The sequence below is a fragment of the Phasianus colchicus genome, chromosome 37, assembly GCF_987193195.1.
Source record: "Phasianus colchicus chromosome 37, bPhaCol1.hap1.1, whole genome shotgun sequence".
Classification (NCBI taxonomy): domain Eukaryota; kingdom Metazoa; phylum Chordata; class Aves; order Galliformes; family Phasianidae; genus Phasianus; species Phasianus colchicus.
This window is the reverse complement of record NC_143472.1, coordinates 1,602,137-1,622,954: the sequence shown is the minus strand read 5'-3', so window position 1 is coordinate 1,622,954 and position 20,818 is coordinate 1,602,137. Positions and strand designations below refer to the sequence as shown.

The window sequence follows — 20,818 nt, the reverse complement described above, 5'->3', positions numbered from 1 at the left end:
GAGCTACAAGGAATTGTAGGTAATGGGAGGTTATAAGGGATTATGGGTAATATGGTTACAGGGGATTGTAGGTAATTTGGGGGATTATAGAGCATTGTGGGTAATGGGCTTATAGGGGATTGTGGGTAATGGGGTTATAGAGGAATGGGGGAACAGGGTTATATGGGAAATGGGGGAACAAGGTTATAGGGGAAATGGATTATAGGGGAAATGTGGTTATAGGGGAAATGGCGGAATGGGTTATGGGGCAATGGGGGCAATGGGGTTATAGGGGAAATGGAGTTATAGGGGACATGGGGGAATGGAAGAAGGGGGTTATGGGGGAAACGGGGCAATGGGGTTATAGGGGAATGAGGCAATGGGGTTATGGGGGAATGGGGTTCTCTGTGGGGAATCTGTGCACCCCTATGGGTCCCTATGGGTCCCCATGGATCCCTATATGTCTCTACGGGTCCCTACATGGGTCCCTATGGCTCTCAATGCACCTCTAGGTGTCCCTATGGGTCTCAGTGGGTCCCTATGTGTCCCTATGGCTGCCCACGGGTCCCTATGGTTTCCCTATGGGTCTCTATGGGTCTGAATGGATCTCTATGGGTCCCTATGGGTCCTTATGGCTCTCAATGTGCTCCTATGGGTCCCTATGGGTCCCTATGGCTCTCAATGTGCTCCTATGGGTCCCTATTGGTCTCAGTACATCCCTATGTGTCCCTATGGCTGTCCATAGGTCCCTATGGTTTCCCAATGCGTCTCTATGGGTCCCTATGGGTCTGAATGGATCTCTATGGGTCCCTATGTCTCCCTATGGGTCTCTATGGGTCCCTATGTGCCCCTATAGCTCCCCATGGATCCCTAGGGCTCTCAATGTGCCCCTATGGGTCCCTATGGCTGCCCACGGGTCCCTATGGTTTCCCTATGCGTCGCTATGGGTCTCTATGGGTCCCTATGTCTCCCTATGGGTCTCTATGGGGCCCTATGTGCCCCTATAGCTCCCCATGGATCCCTATGGCTCTCAATGTGCCCCTATGGGTCCCTATGGGTCTCAGTGGGTCCCTATGTGTCCCTATGGCTGCCCACGGGTCCCTATGGTTTCCCTATGGGTCTCTATGGGTCTGAATGGATCTCTATGGGTCCCTATGGGTCCCCATGGATCCCTATGGCTCTCAATGTGCCCCTATGGGTCCCTATGGGTCTCAGTGGGTCCCTATGGCTGCTCATGGGTCCCTATGGTTTCTCTATGCATCCCTATGGGTCTCTATGGGTCCCTATGTCTCCCTATGGGTCCCTATGTGCCCCTATAGCTCCCCATGGATCCCTATGGCTCTCAATGTGCCCCTATGGGTCCCTATGGATCTCTCTGGGTCCCTATGGCTGCCCACGGGTCCCTATGGTTTCCCTATGCGTCGCTATGGGTCTCTATGGGTCTGAATGGATCTCTATGGGTCCCTACGAGCCCCTATGGCTCCCCATGGATCCCTATGGCTCTCAATGTGCCCCTATGGGTCCTTATGGATCTCTATGGGTCCCTGTGGGTCTCAGTGGGTCCCTATGTGTCCCTATGGCTGCCCATGGGTCCCTATGGTTTCTCTATGCATCCCTATGAGTCTCTATGGGTCTGTGTGGGTCTCTATGGGTCCCTAAGTCTCTCTATGGGTGTCTATGGGTCCCTACAAGCCCCTATGGCTCCCCATGGATCCCTATGGCTCTCAATGTGCCCGTATGGGTTCCTATGGGTCTCTATGGGTCTGAATGGATCTCTATGGGTCCCTATGTCTCCCTACGGGTCTCAGTGGGTCCCTATGGGTCCCTATGGCTGCCCATGGGTCCCTCTGGTTTCCCTATGTGTCCCTATGGGTCTCTATGGGTCTGAATGGATCTCTATGGGTCCCTATGCCTCCCTATGGGTCTCAGTGGGTCCCTATGGGTCTCAACGCACCTCTAGGTGCCCCTATGAGTCTCTATGGGTCCCCATGGATCTCTACGGATTCCTACGGCTCCCCATGGATTCCTACATGGCTCTATGGGTCCCTATGGGTCCCTATGGGTTTCTATGGGTCCTTACGGCTCTCAATGTATCCCTATGTGTCCCTATGGGTTTCAGTGGATCCCTACGGGTTTCTATGTGTCCCTATGGCCTCCCGTGGGCCCCTATGTTTTCCCTCTGCGTCCCTATGGGTCTCTATGGGTCTGTATGGGTCTCTATGGGTCTGTATGGATCTCTATGGGTCCCTAGGTCTCCCTATGGGTCTCTACGGGTTTCTATGGGTCCTTATGGCTCTCAATGTATCCCTATGTGTCCCTATGGGTCTCAGTGGGTCCCTATGTGTCCCTATGGCTGCCCACGGGTCCCTCTGGTTTCTCTATGCATCCCTATGGGTCTCTATGGGTCCCTATGCCTCCCTATGGGTCTCAGTGGGTCCCTATGGGTCTCAACGCACCTCTAGGTGCCCCTATGAGTCTCTATGGGTCCCCATGGATCTCTACGGATTCCTACGGCTCCCCATGGATTCCTATATGGCTCTATGGGTCCCTATGGGTCCCTATGTGTCCCTATATGTCTCCGTCCCCCCCCAACCCCCCCGCCCCCCCCCCCCCCACACACCGTATGCCGTTGAATCGGGCGTGCAGCCGCAGCCTGGCGCTGTAGATCTCAATGCGGCGACTGTGGATCTCCAGCAGAGCCGCCACCGTCGGGGCGTACTGAGGGGGCAGCGTCAGCAGCGCCCCCTATGGGACACCGCCGGCACTGCATAGAAACCCTATGGGACCCCCCCGCACAGCGCCCCCTATCGGACACCGCCGGCACTGCATAGAAACCCTATGGGACCCCCCCGCACAGCGCCCCCTATGGGACACCGCCGGCACTGCATAGAAACCCTATGGGACCTCCCTGCACAGCGCCCCTATGGGACACCGCCGGCACTGCATAGAAACCCTATGGGACCTCCCTGCACAGCGCCCCTATGGGACACCGCCGGCACTGCATAGAAACCCTATGGGACCTCCCTGCACAGCGCCCCTATGGGACACCGCCGGCACTGCATAGAAACCCTATGGGACCTCCCTGCACAGCGCCCCTATGGGACACCGCCGGCACTGCATAGAAACCCTATGGGACCCCCCCGCACAGCGCCCCCTATCGGACACCGCCGGCACTGCATAGAAACCCTATGGGACCCCCCCGCACAGCGCCCCCTATGGGACACCGCCGGCACTGCATAGAAACCCTATGGGACCTCCCTGCACAGCGCCCCTATGGGACACCGCCGGCACTGCATAGAAACCCTATGGGACCTCCCTGCACAGCGCCCCTATGGGACACCGCCGGCACTGCATAGAAACCCTATGGGACCTCCCTGCACAGCGCCCCTATGGGACACCGCCGGCACTGCATAGAAACCCTATGGGACCTCCCTGCACAGCGCCCCTATGGGACACCGCCGGCACTGCATAGAAACCCTATGGGACCCCCCTGCACAGCGCCCCCTATGGGACACCGCCGGGACTGCATAGAAACCCTATGGGAGCCAATGGGACTGCAGGGTGCTCCTATAGGACCCCCACACAGCGCCCCCTATCGAACACCGCTGGGACTGCATAGAAACCCTATGGGACCCCCCAGCACATCGCCCCCTATGGGACACCGCCGGCACTGCATAGAAACCCTATGGGACCCCCCCGCACAGCGCCCCCTATGGGACACCGCCGGCACTGCATAGAAACCCTATGGGACCCCCCCGCACAGCGCCCCCTATGGGACACCGCCGGGACTGCAAGGCGCCCCTATAGGACCGCTCCCCACAGCGCCCCCTATGGGACACCGCCGGCACTGCATAGAAACCCTATGGGACTCCCCCGCACTGCGCCCCCTATGGGACACCGCCGGGACTGCAAGGCGCCCCTGTAGGACCGCTCCCCACAGCGCCCCCTATGGGACACCGCCGGCACTGCATAGAAACCCTATGGGAGCCAATGGGACCGCAAGGCGCCCCTATGGAATCCTACACAGCGCCCCCTATCGAACACCGCCAGGACTGCACAGAAACCCTATGGGAACCCCCGGACATCGCCCCCTATGGGACACCGCCGGGACTGCATAGAAACCCTATGGGACCCCGCACAGCGCCCCCTATGGGACACCGCCGGGACTGCATAGAAACCCTATGGGACCCCGCACAGCGCCCCCTATGGGACACTCATGGGACCCCAATATCCCTCCAGCGCCCCCTATGGGACCCCAACAGGACTTCACAGCACCCCACAGAACCCCCTATGGGTCCCCAATAAGTCTCCAATATCCCCACAGCGCCCCCTATGGGTCACCAATGGTACGCCAACACCCACACACCCTGTAACCCTCCCATACCCCTCATAACCCTGCTACACCCCCCATAAGCCCCCCACACCCCATAACCACCCCATAACCCTCCCCCACACACCCCACTCTCCCCCTATCCCCCCAATCCCCCCCATCCCCCAACTCCCTCCATCCCCCCAATTCCCCCCATCACCTACATTCCCCCCATTCCCCCAATTCCCCCCACTGTCCCCCCATCCCCCCACTCCCCCCCACCCCCCAACTCCCTCCAACCCCCCCATTCCCAATTCCCCCCACTCCCCCATTCCCCCATCCCCCCCATCCTCCCCATTCCCCCAATTCCCCATCCCCCCTGATCCCCCCACTCCCCCACCCCAACTCCCCCATCCCCCCAATTCCCCCCACTCCCCACACTGTCCCCCCATCTCCCCACTCCCCCCCACCCCCCAACTCCCTGCAACCCCCCCACTCCCCCAATTCCCCCCACTCCTCCACCCCAACTCCCCCCATCCCCCCAATCCCCACCCCCCCAACTCCCTCCATCCCCCCCATTCCCCCATCCCCCCAATTCCCCCCACCCCACACGCTCCCCCCAACCCCCATCCCCCCAATCCCCCCCCAGCCCCCCAACTCCCTCCATCCCCCCAATTCCCCCCATCCCCCCAATTCCCCCCATTCCAATTCCCCCCACCCCCCCAACTCCCCCCACTGTCCCCCCATCCCCCCAATGCCTCCCACCTCCCCACCCCCCCATTCCCCCCCACTCCCCCATTCCCCCAATTCCCCCCCATCCCTCCACCCCCCCAATTCCCCCCCCTGCCCCCCCCCTCCCCAAATTACCGGGTCCTCCCTGTAGGCGTCGTTCAGCTCCACCTCCAGCAGATGCTTCTGCTCGGCCGCCCCCACCAGGAACAGCCCTGACAGCAGCAGCGCCTCCAGCGCCCGCAGCAGCGCCGAGCGGTAGCGCAGCATGGCCTGGGGGGGCAGGGGGGGTCATGGGGGGGTTGGGAGGGTTGGGGGGGGGGTTATGGGGGGGTTATGGGGTGTGGGAGGGGGTATGGGGGGAGTATGGGGGGGTGTGGGGGGATATGGGGTGTGTGGCGGTAGCGCAGCATGGCCTGGGGGGGGAGCAAAAGTGGGGGTTATGGGGTGTGGGGGGGTATAGGGGGTTATGGGGGGGTTATGGGGGGCCTATAGGGGGTTATGGGGGGGTTATGGGTTGTGGGGGGGGCGTTATAGGGGGTTATAGGAGGGTTATGGGGGGGTATGGGGTATGTGGTGGTAGCGCAGCATGGCCTGGGGGGGGCAAGGGGGTGTCATGGGGGGGCTATGGGGGGGCTATGGGGGGGTTATGGGGTGTGTGGGGGGCTTATAGGGGGTTATGTTGGGGTTATGGGGGGGCTGTGGGGGGGCTATGGGGTGTGGGGGTGTATAGGACATATGGCGATAGCGCAGCATGGCCTGGGGGGGGCAGGGGGGGGTCATGGGGGGGTTATGGGGTTATGGAGGGGTTATGGGGTGTGGGGGGGGTTATGGGGGGCTGTGGGGGGGTATAGGGCGTATGGCGGTAGCGCAGCATGGCCTGGGGGGGGCAGGGGGGGTCATGGGGGGGTTATGAGGGGGTATGGGGGGGTTATGGGGTTATGGGGGGCTTATGGGGTGTGGGGGGGTTTATAGGGGGTTATGGGGGGGTTATGGGGTGTGGGAGGTGGTATGGGGGGAGTTTGGGGGGGTTATGGGGGGTGTGGGGGGGTATGGGGTGTGTGGCGGTAGCGCAGCATGGCCTGGGGGGGGGCAAGGGGGGGTCATGGGGTGGTTATGGGGGGGTATGGGGGGGTTATGGGGTGTGGGGGGGGTTATAGGGGGTTATGGGGGGGTTATGGGGTGTGGGGGGGGGTTATAGGGGGTTATGGGAGGGTTATGGGGGGGTGTGGGGGGGTATAGGACATATGGCGGTAGCGCAGCATGGCCTGGGGGGGGCAAGGGGGGGTCATGGGGGGGTTATGGGGGGGTTAGGGGGTGTGGGAGGTGGTATGGGGGGAGTTTTGGGGGGTTATGGGGGGTGTGGGGGGGTATGGGGTGTGTGGCGGTAGCGCAGCATGGCCTGGGGGGGGGCAAGGGGGGGTCATGGGGAGGTATAGGGGGGTTTTGGGGGGGTTATGGGGTTATGGGGGGGTTATGGTGTGTGGGGGGGGTTATAGGGGGTTACGGGGGGGTTATGGGGGGCTGTGGGGGGGTATAGGGCGTATGGCGATAGCGCAGCATGGCCTGGGGGGGGGCAGGGGGGGGTCATGGGGGGGTTATGGGGGGGTTATGGGGGGGCTATGGGGTGTGGGGGGGTATAGGACATATGGCGATAGCGCAGCATGGCCTGGGGGGGGGGCAGGGGGGGGTCATGGGGGGGTATGGGGGGGTTATGGGGGGGTTATGGGGTGTGGGGGGAGTTATAGGGGATTATGGGGTGTGGGGGGGGCTTATAGGGGGTTATGGGGGGGTGTGGGGTGTGGGGGGGGTTATAGGGGGTTATGGGGGGGTTATGGGGGGTTGTGGGGGGGTATAGGGCGTATGGCGATAGCGCAGCATGGCCTGGGGGGGCAGGGGGGGGTCATGGGGGGGTTATGGGGGGGTTATGGGGGGGCTATGGGGTGTGGGGGGGTATAGGACATATGGCGATAGCGCAGCATGGCCTGGGGGGGGGGCAGGGGGGGGTCATGGGGGGTTATGGGGTTATGGGGGGGTTATGGGGTGTGGGGGGAGTTATAGGGGATTATGGGGTGTGGGGGGGGCTTATAGGGGGTTATGGGGGGGTGTGGGGTGTGGGGGGGGTTATAGGGGGTTATGGGGGGGTTATGGGGGGTTGTGGGGGGGTATAGGGCGTATGGCGATAGCGCAGCATGGCCTGGGGGGGGCAAGGGGGGGTCATGGGGGGGTTATGGGGGGGTTATGGGGGGGTTAGGGGGTGTGGGAGGTGGTATGGGGGGAGTTTTGGGGGGTTATGGGGGGTGTGGGGGGGTATGGGGTGTGTGGCGGTAGCGCAGCATGGCCTGGGGGGGGGCAAGGGGGGATCATGGGGAGGTATAGGGGGGTTTTGGGGGGGTTATGGGGTTATGGGGGGGTTATGGTGTGTGGGGGGGGTTATAGGGGGTTACGGGGGGGTTATGGGGGGCTGTGGGGGGGTATAGGGCGTATGGCGGTAGCGCAGCATGGCCTGGGGGGGGCAGGGGTGGTCATGGGGGGGTTATGGGGGGTTATGGGGGGGTTATGGGGTGTGGGGGGGGTTATAGGGGGGTTATGGGGGGGTTATGGGGGGGTGTGGGGGGGTATAGGACATATGGCGATAGCGCAGCATGGCCTGGGGGGGGCAAGGGGGGGTCATGGGGGGGTATGGGGGGGTTATGGGGGGGTTATGGGGTGTGGGGGGGGTTATAGGGGGGTTATGGGGGGGTTATGGGGGGGTGTGGGGGGGTATAGGACATATGGCGATAGCGCAGCATGGCCTGGGGGGGGGCAAGGGGGGGTCATGGGGTGGTTATGGGGGGGTATGGGGGGGTTATGGGGTGTGGGGGGGGTTATAGGGGGTCATGGGGGGGTTATGGGGTGTGGGGGGGGGCTAAGGGGGTTATGGGGTGTGTGGTGGTAGCGCAGCATGGCCTGGGGGGGGCAAAGGGGGGGGGTTATGGGGGGGTTATGGGGTGTGGGGGGGTTATAGGGGGTTATGGGAGGGTTATGGGGGGGCTATGGGGGGTTATGGGGGGGTTATGGGGTGTGGGGGGGGTATGGGAGGGTTGTGGGGGGGTTATGGGGGGGGTATGGGGTATGTAGTGGTAGCGCAGCATCGCCTGGGGGGGGGCAAGGAGGGGTTATGGGGGGGTTATGGGGGGGCTATGGGGGGGTTATGGGGTGTGGGGGGGGCGGTTATAGGGGGTTATGGGGGGCTTATGGGGGGGTGTGGGGGGGTATAGGACATATGGCGATAGCGCAGCATGGCCTGGGGGGGGCAAGGGGGGGTCATGGGGGGGTTATGGGGGGGTATGGGGGGGCTATGGGGTGTGGGGGGGGTTATAGGGGGTTATGAGGGGGTTATGGGGTGGTTATGGGGGGAGTATGGGGGGGCTATGGGGTGTGTGGATGTAGTGCAGCATTCCCATTGCTCCCATTCCTCCCCTAACCCCATTCCCCCATTGCCCCCCACTCCCCCCATTCCCCCATTCCCCCTATTGACCCCATTCCCCCTATTGACCCCATTCCCCCATCCCCCTCCCATCCCCGCTCCCCCCCCCGACCCCATTCCCCCATTGACCCCATTACCCCCATTCCCCCGCTCCCCCCATTCCCCCATCCCCCCATCCCCCTCCCATTCCCGCTCCCCCCCCCCGACCCCATTCCCCCATTGACCCCATTGACCCCATCACCCCATTGCCCCCCACCCCCCTCCCATCCCCGCTCCCCCCCCCGACCCCATACCCCCCATTGACCCCATTCCCCCATTGACCCCATTCCCCCACTCCCCCTATTGCCCCAATCCCCCCATCCCCCTCCCATCCCCGCTCCCCCCTCCCAACCCCATTCCCCCATTGACCCCATTGACCCCATCACCCCATTGCCCCCCACCCCCCTCCCATCCCCGCTCCCCCCCCCGACCCCATACCCCCCATTGACCCCATTCCCCCCAATGACCCCATTCCCCCATTCTCCCCATTGACCCCATCTCCCCATTGACCCCATTCCCTCCATCGACCCCATTGCCCCCATTTCCCCACTCCCCCTCCCAACCCCATTCCCCCCATTGACCCCATCCCCCCATTCCCCCTATTGACCCCATTGCCCCCATTCCCCCATTGCCCCCCACTCCCCCTCCCAACCCCATTGACCCCATTCTCCCCAATGCCCCCATTCTCCCCATTCCCCCCATTCCCCCCCAACCCCATTCCCCCCAATGCCCCCATTACCCCCATCCCCCCATTGACCCCATTCCCCCATCCCCCCACTCCCCCCATTCCCCCATTGACCCCCACCCCCCTCCCATCCCCGCTCCCCCCCCGACCCCATCCCCCCATTGACCCCATTGCCCCCATTCTCCCCATTGACCCCATTAACCTCATTCCCCCTCCCAACCCCATTCCCCTCATTCCCCCATTTTCCCCCACCCCCCTCCCATCTGCGCTCCCCCCCCAACCCCATTTCCCACATTGACCCCAATACCCCCATTCCTCCTATTGACCCCATTCCCCCCAATGCCCCCATTCCCCCCATTGACCCCATTCCCCCACTCCCCCTATTGCCCCCATCCCCCCATCCCCCTCCCATCCCCGCTCCCCCCCGACCCCATACCCCCCATTGACCCCATTCCCCCATTGACCCCATTCCCCCACTCCCCCCTTTGCCCCCCATCCCCCTCCCATCCCCGCTCCCCCCCCAACCCCATTACCCCCATTCCCCCCATTGCCCCATTGTCCCCCACCCCCCTCCCATCCCCGCTCCCCCCCAGACCCCATTCCCCCATTGACCCCATTCCCCTATTACCCCCCACCCCCCTCCCATCCCCGCTCCCCCCCCGACCCCATATCCCCCATTGACCCCATTCCCCCCAATGCCCCCATTACCTCCATTCCCCCCATTGACCCCATTCCCCCATTGACCCCATACCCCCCATTGACCCCATTCCCCCATTGACCCCATTCCCCCACTCCCCCCTTTGCCCCCCACCCCCCTCCCATCCCCGCTCCCCCCCCGACCCCATTCCCCCCATTGACCCCATTACCCCCATTCCCCCGCTCCCCCCACTCCCCGTATTGCCCCCATCCCCCCACCCCCCTCCCATCCCCGCTCCCCCCCCCTGACCCCATTCCCCCCATTGACCCCATTCCCCCCATCGCCCCCATTGACCCCATTCCCCCCATTGCCCCCCACCCCCCTCCCATCCCCACTCCCCCCCGACCCCATTCCCCCTATTGATCCCATTCCCCAGCTCCCTCCATTCTCCCCACTCCCCCCATTCCCCCACTCCCCCTCCCAACTCCATTGACCCCATTCCCCCCAATGCCCCCATTCCACCCATTGACCCCATTGACCCCATTCCCCCACTCCCCCTATTGCCCCCATCCCCCCACCCCCCTCCCATCCCCGCTCCCCCCCCGACCCCATTACCCCCATTGACCCCATTCCCCCCATTCCCCCCATTGACCCCATCCCCCCACTTCCCCCATCCCCCTCCCATCCCCACTCCCCCCTGACCCCATTCCCCCCATTGACCCCATTCCCCCATTTTCCCCCACCCCCCTCCCATCCCCGCTCCCCCCCCCCGACCCCATTAACCCCATTGACCCCATTAACCCCATTCCCCCTCCCAACCCCATCCCCCCACCCCCCTCCCATCCCCGCTCTCCCCCCGACCCCATATCCCCCCAATGTCCCCATTACCCCCATTGACCCCATTCCCCTGCTTCCCCCATTCCCCCATTGCCCCCCACCCCCCTCCCATCCCCGCTCCCCCCCCAACCCCATTCCCCCCAATGTCCCCATTCCCCCTCCCAACCCCATTCCCCCCATTCCCCCATTGCCCCCCACCCCCCTCCCATCCCCGCTCCCCCCCCCGACCCCATATCCCCCATTGACCCCATTCCCCCCAATGCCCCCATTGACCCCATTCCCCCCATTGACCCCATTCCCCCCATCACCCCCATTCCCCCCATTCCCCCACTCCCCCCATTGTCCCCCACCCCCCTCCCATCCCCACTCCCTCCCCCCGACCCCATACCCCCCATTGACCCCATTAACCCCATTCCCCCTCCCAACCCCATTCCCCCCATTGCCCCCCACCCCCCTCCCATCCCCGCTCCCCCCCCGACCCCATATCCCCCATTGACCCCATTCCCCCCATTCCTCCTATTGACCCCATTCCCCCCAATGCCCCCATTCCCCCCATTGACCCCATTCCCCCACTCCCCCTATTGCCCCCATCCCCCCATCCCCCTCCCATCCCCGCTCCCCCCCGACCCCATACCCCCCATTGACCCCATTCCCCCATTGACCCCATTCCCCCACTCCCCCCTTTGCCCCCCATCCCCCTCCCATCCCCGCTCCCCCCCCAACCCCATTACCCCCATTCCCCCCATTGCCCCATTGTCCCCCACCCCCCTCCCATCCCCGCTCCCCCCCAGACCCCATTCCCCCATTGACCCCATTCCCCTATTACCCCCCACCCCCCTCCCATCCCCGCTCCCCCCCCGACCCCATATCCCCCATTGACCCCATTCCCCCCAATGCCCCCATTACCTCCATTCCCCCCATTGACCCCATTCCCCCATTGACCCCATACCCCCCATTGACCCCATTCCCCCATTGACCCCATTCCCCCACTCCCCCCTTTGCCCCCCACCCCCCTCCCATCCCCGCTCCCCCCCCGACCCCATTCCCCCCATTGACCCCATTACCCCCATTCCCCCGCTCCCCCCACTCCCCGTATTGCCCCCATCCCCCCACCCCCCTCCCATCCCCGCTCCCCCCCCCCTGACCCCATTCCCCCCATTGACCCCATTCCCCCCATCGCCCCCATTGACCCCATTCCCCCCATTGCCCCCCACCCCCCTCCCATCCCCACTCCCCCCCGACCCCATTCCCCCTATTGATCCCATTCCCCAGCTCCCTCCATTCTCCCCACTCCCCCCATTCCCCCACTCCCCCTCCCAACTCCATTGACCCCATTCCCCCCAATGCCCCCATTCCACCCATTGACCCCATTGACCCCATTCCCCCACTCCCCCTATTGCCCCCATCCCCCCACCCCCCTCCCATCCCCGCTCCCCCCCCGACCCCATTACCCCCATTGACCCCATTCCCCCCATTCCCCCCATTGACCCCATCCCCCCACTTCCCCCATCCCCCTCCCATCCCCACTCCCCCCTGACCCCATTCCCCCCATTGACCCCATTCCCCCATTTTCCCCCACCCCCCTCCCCTCCCCGCTCCCCCCCCCCGACCCCATTAACCCCATTGACCCCATTAACCCCATTCCCCCTCCCAACCCCATCCCCCCACCCCCCTCCCATCCCCGCTCTCCCCCCGACCCCATATCCCCCCAATGTCCCCATTACCCCCATTGACCCCATTGACCCCATTCCCCTGCTTCCCCCATTCCCCCATTGCCCCCCACCCCCCTCCCATCCCCGCTCCCCCCCCAACCCCATTCCCCCCAATGTCCCCATTCCCCCTCCCAACCCCATTCCCCCCATTCCCCCATTGCCCCCCACCCCCCTCCCATCCCCGCTCCCCCCCCCGACCCCATATCCCCCATTGACCCCATTCCCCCCAATGCCCCCATTGACCCCATTCCCCCCATTGACCCCATTCCCCCCATCACCCCCATTCCCCCCATTCCCCCACTCCCCCCATTGTCCCCCACCCCCCTCCCATCCCCACTCCCTCCCCCCGACCCCATACCCCCCATTGACCCCATTAACCCCATTCCCCCTCCCAACCCCATTCCCCCCATTGCCCCCCACCCCCCTCCCATCCCCGCTCCCCCCCCGACCCCATATCCCCCATTGACCCCATTCCCCCCATTCCTCCTATTGACCCCATTCCCCCCAATGCCCCCATTACCTCCATTCCCCCCATTGCCCCCATCCCCCCACCCCCCTCCCATCCCCGCTCCCCCCTCCCAACCCGATTCCCCCATTGACCCCATTCCCCCATTGCCCCCCACCCCCCTCCCATCCCCGCTCCCCCCCCCGACCCCATATCCCCCATTGACCCCATTCCCCCCAATGCCCCCATTGACCCCATTCCCCCCATCACCCCCATTCCCCCCATTCCCCCACTCCCCCCATTGCCCCCCACCCCCCTCCCATCCCCGCTCCCCCCCCCGACCCCATATCCCCCATTGACCCCATTCCCCCCATCGCCCCCATTGACCCCATTCCCCCACTCCCCCCATTGCCCCCCACCCCCCTCCCATCCCCGCTCCCCCCCCGACCCCATTCCCCCCATTCCCCCACTCCCCCCATTCCCCCATTGCCCCCCACCCCCGTCCCATCCCTGGTCCCCCCCCCCGACCCCATTCCCCCCATTGACCTCATTGACCCCATTCCCCCCATTCCCCCACTCCCCCCATTCCCCCATTGACCCCATTCCCCTCATTCTCCCCATTGCCCCCCACCCCCCTCCCATCCCCCCACCCCCCCCCCCGCCCCGACCCACCGTCCTGGTGCAGGACGCCCCCCCCCCGGCCGCGTTGCGCCATGTCAGCCCCACCAGGAACATCCCCAGGCGCCGGTTGCACGGCGACTCCGGCAGCTCCAGCTCCAGCGCCACGCGGTACAGCTGGCCTGGGGACAGCGCCTGGGGGGTGGGGTTGTGGGGTTATGGGGTTATGGGGTTATGGGGTTAGGGGTTGTGGGGTTATGGGGTCAGGGGTTATGGGGTCAGGGGTGTGGGGTCAGGGGTTATGGGGTTATGGGGTCAGGGGGGGCAATGGGGGAATGGGGGGAATGGGGGCAAGGGGGGCGATGGGGGGAATGGGGGCGATGGGGGAATGGGGGGAATGGGGGTTATGGGGTCGGGGGTGTGCGGTCAGGGGGTGTGGGGTCAGGGGGTATGGGGTCAGGGGTTATGGGGTCAGGGTGTTATGGGGTCAGGGGTGTGGGGTCAGGGGGGGCAATGGGGGTGATGGGGGAATGGGGGCAATGGGGGGAATGGGGGCAATGGGGGGAATGGGGTTTGTGGGGTTTGTGGGGGTTATGGGGCCAGGGGTATGGGGTCAGGGGGTATGGGGTCAGGGGTGTGGGGTCAGGAGGGGCAATGGGGGAATGGGAGGAATGGGGGGAATGGGGGCGATGGGGGGAAAGGGGGTTATGGGGTCAGGGGTGTGGGGTCAGGGGGTGTGGGGTCAGGGGGGTTATGGGGTCGGGGGGGGCAATGGGGGAATGGGGGCGATGGGAGAATGAGGGCGATGGGGGGAATGGGGGTTATGGGGTCAGGGGTGTGGGGTCAGGGGTGTGGGGTCAGGGGTTATGGGGTCACAGGTGTGGGGTCAGGAGTTATGGGGTCAGGGGGTTATGGGGTCAGGGGGGGCAATGGGGGAATGGGGGGAATGGGGGAGTTGGGGTTATGGGGTCAGGGGGGTTATGGGGTCAGGGGTGTGGGGTCAGGGGGAGCAATGGGGGAATGGGGGCGATGGGGGCGATGGGGGGAATGGGGAAGTTGGGGTTATGGGGTCAGGGGGTTATGGGGTCAGGGGGGGCAATGGGGGAATGGGGGGAATGGGGGAGTTGGGGTTATTTGGTCAGGGGGTTATGGGGTCAGGGGTGTGGGGTCAGGGGGGGCAATGGGAGAATGGGGGGAATGGGGGAATGGGGGCGATGGGGGAATGGGGGCGATGGGGGAATGGGGTCAGGGGGTTATGGGGTCAGGGGGGGCAATGGAGACGATGAGGGGAATGGGGGCAATGGGAGCAATGGGGGGAAAGGGGGCGATGGGGTTTGTGGGGGTTATGGGGTCAGGGGGTGTGGGGTCAGGGGGGGCAATGGGGGAATGGGGGCAATGGGGGCGATGGGGGGAATGGGGGCATTGGGGGAATGGGGGGGATGGGGTTTGTGGAGGTTATGGGGTCAGGGGGTTATGGGGTCGGGGGGGGCAATGGGGGAATGAGGGTGATGGGGGAATGGGGGTTATGGGGTCAGGGGTGTGGGGTCAGGAGGGGCAATGGGGGAATGGGAGGAATGGGGGGAATGGGGGCGATGGGGGAATGGGGGGAATCGGGGATATGGGGTCAGGGGGGTGTGGGGTCAGGGGTTATGGGGTTGGGGGTTATGGGGTCGGGGGTGTGGGGTCAGGGGTGTGGGGTCAGGGGTTATGGGGTTGGGGGGGTTATGGGGTCAGGGGGGGTTATGGGGTCAGGGGGGTGGGGTCAGGGGTGTGGGGTCAAGGGGTTATGGGGTTATGGGGTCAGGGGTGTGGGGTCAGGGGTTATGGGGCCAGGGGTTATGGGGTCACAGGTGTGGGGTCAGGGGTGTGGGGTCAGGAGGGGCAATGGGGGAATGGGAGGAATGGGGGGAATGGGGGCGATGGGGGAATGGGGGGAATCGGGGATATGGGGTCAGGGGGGTGTGGGGTCAGGGGTGTGGGGTATGGGGTGTGGGGTCAGGGGGTGGGGGATCAGGGGTGTGGGGTCAGGGGTGTGGGGTCAGGGGTGTGGGGTCAGGACGGGCAATGGGGGAATGGGAGGAATGGGGGGAATGGGGGCGATGGGGGAATGGGGGGAATGGGGGATATGGGGTCAGGGGGGTGTGGGGTCAGGGGTTATGGGGTATGGGGTTATGGGGTCAGGGGTGTGGGGTCAGGGGGTTATGGGGTTATGGGGTCAGGGGTTATGGGGTCAGGGGGTGTGGGGTCAGGGGTGTGGGGTCAGGGGGTTATGGGGTCAGGGGTGTGGGGTCAGGGGGTGTGGGGTCGGGGGTTATGGGGTCGGGGGGGACAATGGGGGAATGGGGGCGATGGGGGGTTATGGGGTCAGGTGGTTATGGGGTCAGGGGGGGCAATGGGGGCAATGGGGGAATGCGGAGAATGGGGAGAATGGGGGCAATGGGAGAATTGGGGTTATGGGGGGAATTGGGGATATGGGGTCAGGGGGTTATGGGGTCGGGTGGGGGTTGTGGGGTCAGGAGGAGCAATAGGGGGAATAGGAGGAATGGGGGGATGGGAGGAATGGGGGCGAGGGGGAATGGGGTTACGGGATTATGGGGTTAATGGCAGAATGAGGTCATGGGGTTATGGGGGAACGGGGTTAACGGGGTGGGGGGCAATAGGGGGAATGGGGTTATGGGGCAACGGGGGCAACAAGGGAACGGAGGTAATGGGAGAATTGGGGAATGGGGTTATGGGGTTAACGGGGAGAAAGGGAGAACATTGAGACACGTGCAGTTACCCCATAGCCATCCTACAGCGCCCCCTGCCCACCCCACACCCACCCCATAACCCCATACCCACCCCATTGTGCCCCATACCCACCCCATAACCCCCCCGTAACCCTATACTCACCCCTCTGTGCCCCATACCCACCCCATAACTCCATACCCACCCCACTATGCGCCAAACCCACCCCATAACCCCACACTCACCCCATTCTGCCCCATACCCACCCCATATCCACCCCACATCCCCCCATAACCCCATACTCACTCCTCTGTGCCCCATACCTACCCCATAACCCCCCCATAACCCCATACCCATCCCACTGTGCCCCATACCCACCCCACAACCCCGTACTCACCCCACTGTGCCCCATACCCACCCCATAACCCCACACTCACCCCATTCTGCCCCATACCCACCCCATACCCACCCCACATCCCCTCATAACCCCATACTCACCCCACTGTGCCCCATACCCACCCCATATCCCAATAATCACTCCTCTGTGCCCCATACTCACCCCATAACCCCCATAACGCCATACTCACCCCACTGCGCCCCATACCCACCCCATAACCCCATACCCACTTCTCTGTGCCCCATAGCCACCCCATAATCCCATACTCACCTCTCTGTGCCCTATTCCCACCCCATAACCACATACCCACCCCACTGTGCCCCATACCCACCCTATAACCCCCCCATAACCCCATACCCACCCCACTATGCGCCAAACCCACCCCATAACCCCACACTCACCTCATTCTGCCCTATACCCACCCCATACCCCCCCATAACCGCATACCCATCCCACTGTGCCCCATACCCACCCCACAACCCCATACTCACCCCACTGTGCCCCATACCCACCCCATACCCACCCCACATCTCCCCATAACCCCATACTCACCCCACTGTGCCCCATTCCCACCCGTTAAACCCCATAACCCCATACTCACCCCATTGTACCCCATACCCACCCCATAACCCCATATCCACTCCTCTGTGCCCCATACCCATCCCATACCGACCCCATAACCCCATACTCACCCCACTGTGCCCCATACCCACCCCATAACCCCATACCCGCTCCTCTGTGCCCCGTACTCACCCCATAATCCCATACTCACCTCTCTGTGCCCCATACCCACCCCATACCCACCCCATAACCCCATACTCACCCCACTGTGCCCCATACCCACCCCATATCCCCATAATCACCCCTCTGTGCCCCATACTCACCCCATTACCCCCATAACCCCATACTCACCCCATTGTACCCCATACCCACCCCATACCCACTTCTCTGTGCCCCATACCCACCCCATACCCACCCCATAACCCTGTACTCACCCCATTCTGCCCCATACCCACCCCATACCCACCCCATAATCCCATACTCACCTCTCTGTGCCCCATACCCACCCCATAACCCCATACTCACCCCACTGTGCCCCATGCCCACTCCATACCCACCCCATAACCCCATACCTACTTCTCTGTGCCCCACACCCGCCCCATACCCACCCCATAACCCCATACTCACCCCACTGTGCCCCATACCCACCCCATACCCACTCCATAATCCCATACTCACTTCTCTGTGCCCCATACTCACCCCATACCCACCCCATATCCCCATAATCACCACTCTGTGCCCCATACCCAACCCATACCCAGCCCATAATCCCATACTCACCTCTCTGTGCCCCACACCCACCCCATACCCACCCCATAACCCCATACTCACCCCACTGTGCCCCATACCCACCCCATACCCACCCCATAACCCTGTACTCACCCCATTCTGCCCCATACCCACCCCATACCCACCCCACATCTCCCCATAACCCCATACTCACCCCACTGTGCCCCATTCCCACCCCATAACCCTATACTCACCCCATTGTACCCCATACCCACCCCATAACCCCATATCCACTCCTCTGTGCCCCATACCCATCCCATACCGACCCCATAACCCCATACTCACCTCTCTGTGCCCCATACCCACCCCATAACCCCATACCCGCTCCTCTGTGCCCCATACTCACCCCATAATCCCATACTCACCTCTCTGTGCCCCATACCCACCCCGACCCACCCCATAACCCTGTACTCACCCCATTCTGCCCCACACCCACTCCATACTGACCCCCTACCCCACACCCCACAACCCCACACCCCACAACCCCCCCCTACCCGCTGCCTTTCGGGGCCGAGCAGCGAGACGTTGGCGGTGGGGAAGGAGCAGAGCTCAGCCCCGTGCGGGGTGCAGTCGGTGCTGTGGGGTTTAATGGGGTCACACAGATGTGGGGCTGCCCTATAGACACCCCGCAACCCTCCCCAACCCCACAAGCACCCCGCAACCCTCCCCATCCACCCCATAACCCCCCGACTGCCCCATATCCCCCCATCCACCCCATAACTGCCCCATATCCCCCCATCCACCCCATAACCTTCCCCAACTGCCCCATATCCCCCCATCCACCCCATAACCCCCCGACTGCCCCATATCCCCCCATCCACCCCATAACCCCACAACTGCCCCACATCCCCCCATCCACCCCATAACCCCACAACTGCCCCATATCCCCCCATCCACCCCATAACGCCCCGACTGCCCCACATCCCCCCATCCACCCCATAACCCCCCAACTGCCCCATATCCCCCCATCCACCCCATAACTGCCCCATATCCCCCCATCCACCCCATAACCCCCCGACTGCCCCACATCCCCCCATCCACCCCATAACCCCCCAACTGCCCCATATCCCCCCATCCACCCCATAACTGCCCCATATCCCCCCATCCACCCCATAACCCCCCCAACTGACCCATATCCCCCCATCCACCCCATAACCCCCCGACTGCCCCATATCCCCCCATCCACCCCATAACCCCCCGACTGCCCCACATCCCCCCATCCACCCCATAACCCCCCGACTGCCCCATACCCCCCCATCCACCCCATAACCCTCCCCGACTGCCCCACATCCCCCCATCCACCCTATAACCCCCCGACTGCCCCATACCCCCCCATCCACCCCATAACCCTCCCCGACTGCCCCATACTCCCCCTAATCCACCCCATAACTGCCCCATAAACCCACAACCACCCCATAACTGTCCCACAGCCCCCCGAGCTGCCCCATAACCCCACAACCCCATAACCACCCCATAACCCCCCAGCCACCCTACAGCCACCCCACATACCCCAATCCACCCCATAATGCCCCCAGCTGCCCCATTATCCCCCACCCACCCCATAACCTCCCCAGAGATCTTATAACCCCCCAACCACCCCATAACTGCCCCATAACCCCCCAACCACCCCAAAACCTTCCCAATCCACCCCACAACCCCTCAGCTGCCTCGTATCCCCCCCAACCCACCCCATAACCCCATACCCACCCCATAACTGCCCCATGACCCCACAACCACCCCACAACCCCATAACCACCCCATAACCCCCCAGCCACCCTACAGCTACCCCCCCATACCCCCAATCCACCCCAGAACCCCCCAACTGCCCCATAACCCCTCACCCACCCCATAACTGCCCCATAACCCCCCCAACAGTCCCATATCTCCCCCAACCCCATAACCCCTCCCACTCACCCTATAACTGCCCCATAACCCCCCAGCCATCCCATAACCTCCCCAATCCACCCCATAACCCCACAACCACCCCATAACCCCACAATCCCCCCCCCAACCCCATAACCTCCCAGCCACCCTACAGCTACCCCCCACATCCCAATCCACCCCATAACCCTCCCAACCACCCCATAACCCCCCAACCCACCCCATAACTGCCCCATAACCCCACAACCACCCCATAACAGCCCCATAACCACCCCATAACCCCCCCGCTCACCCCAGAACCCCCCAACCACCCTACAGCTGCTCCCCTGTGCCCCCAACCCACCCCATAACAGCCCCACAACCACCCCATATTCCTCCCCCCACCCCATAACCCTCCCCAACCACCCCATAGCCCCCAAAACCACCCCAAAACCCCGCAGCCACCCTACAGCTGCCCCCCCCATACCCCAATCCACCCCATAACCCCCCCAGCTGCCCCATATCCCCCAACCCACCCCATAACCCTCCCCAACCACCCCATAACCCCCCAACTGCCCCATAACCCCACAACCCCATAACCCCCCAACCCCCCCATAAGTCCCCAACCACCCATAACCTCCCTAATCACCCCATAACCCCACAACCGCCCCATAACCCCCCAACCCACCCTATAACCACCCCATAGCCCTCCCAACCACCCCATAACCTCCCAACCCACCCTATAACCACCCCATAACCCTCCCTGCTCACCCCATAACCCCGCAGCCACCCTACAGCTGCCCCCCTGTGCCCCCAACCCACCCCATAACAGCCCTACAACCACACCATAACCCCCCTCAACCACCCCATAACCCCGCAGCCACCCTACAGCTGCCGCCCCCCAACCGCAACCCACCCCAAAACCCCCCCAGCTGCCCCATAACCCCCCAACCCACCCCATAACTGCCCCATATCCCCCCCCCACCCCATAACCACCCCATAACCCCCCCAAACCCCCATCCATC

At 63.8% G+C, this 20,818-nt stretch overlaps 1 protein-coding gene across 1 annotated transcript in view; it reads right to left on the bottom strand.

Annotated features, from left to right (window-relative positions):
* Positions 1–20,818, bottom strand: part of BSCL2 (BSCL2 lipid droplet biogenesis associated, seipin) — a 29,617-nt gene that overhangs the window by 4,958 nt on the left and 3,841 nt on the right. The window contains exons 3-6 of the mRNA XM_090129536.1: positions 18,428–18,509; positions 13,514–13,654; positions 5,156–5,290; positions 2,600–2,697 (exon numbers count right to left, since the gene is read on the bottom strand). Coding sequence (XP_089985662.1) covers positions 2,600–2,697; positions 5,156–5,290; positions 13,514–13,654; positions 18,428–18,509 — 456 coding nt within the window. The remainder of the gene's footprint in view (positions 1–2,599; positions 2,698–5,155; positions 5,291–13,513; positions 13,655–18,427; positions 18,510–20,818) is intronic.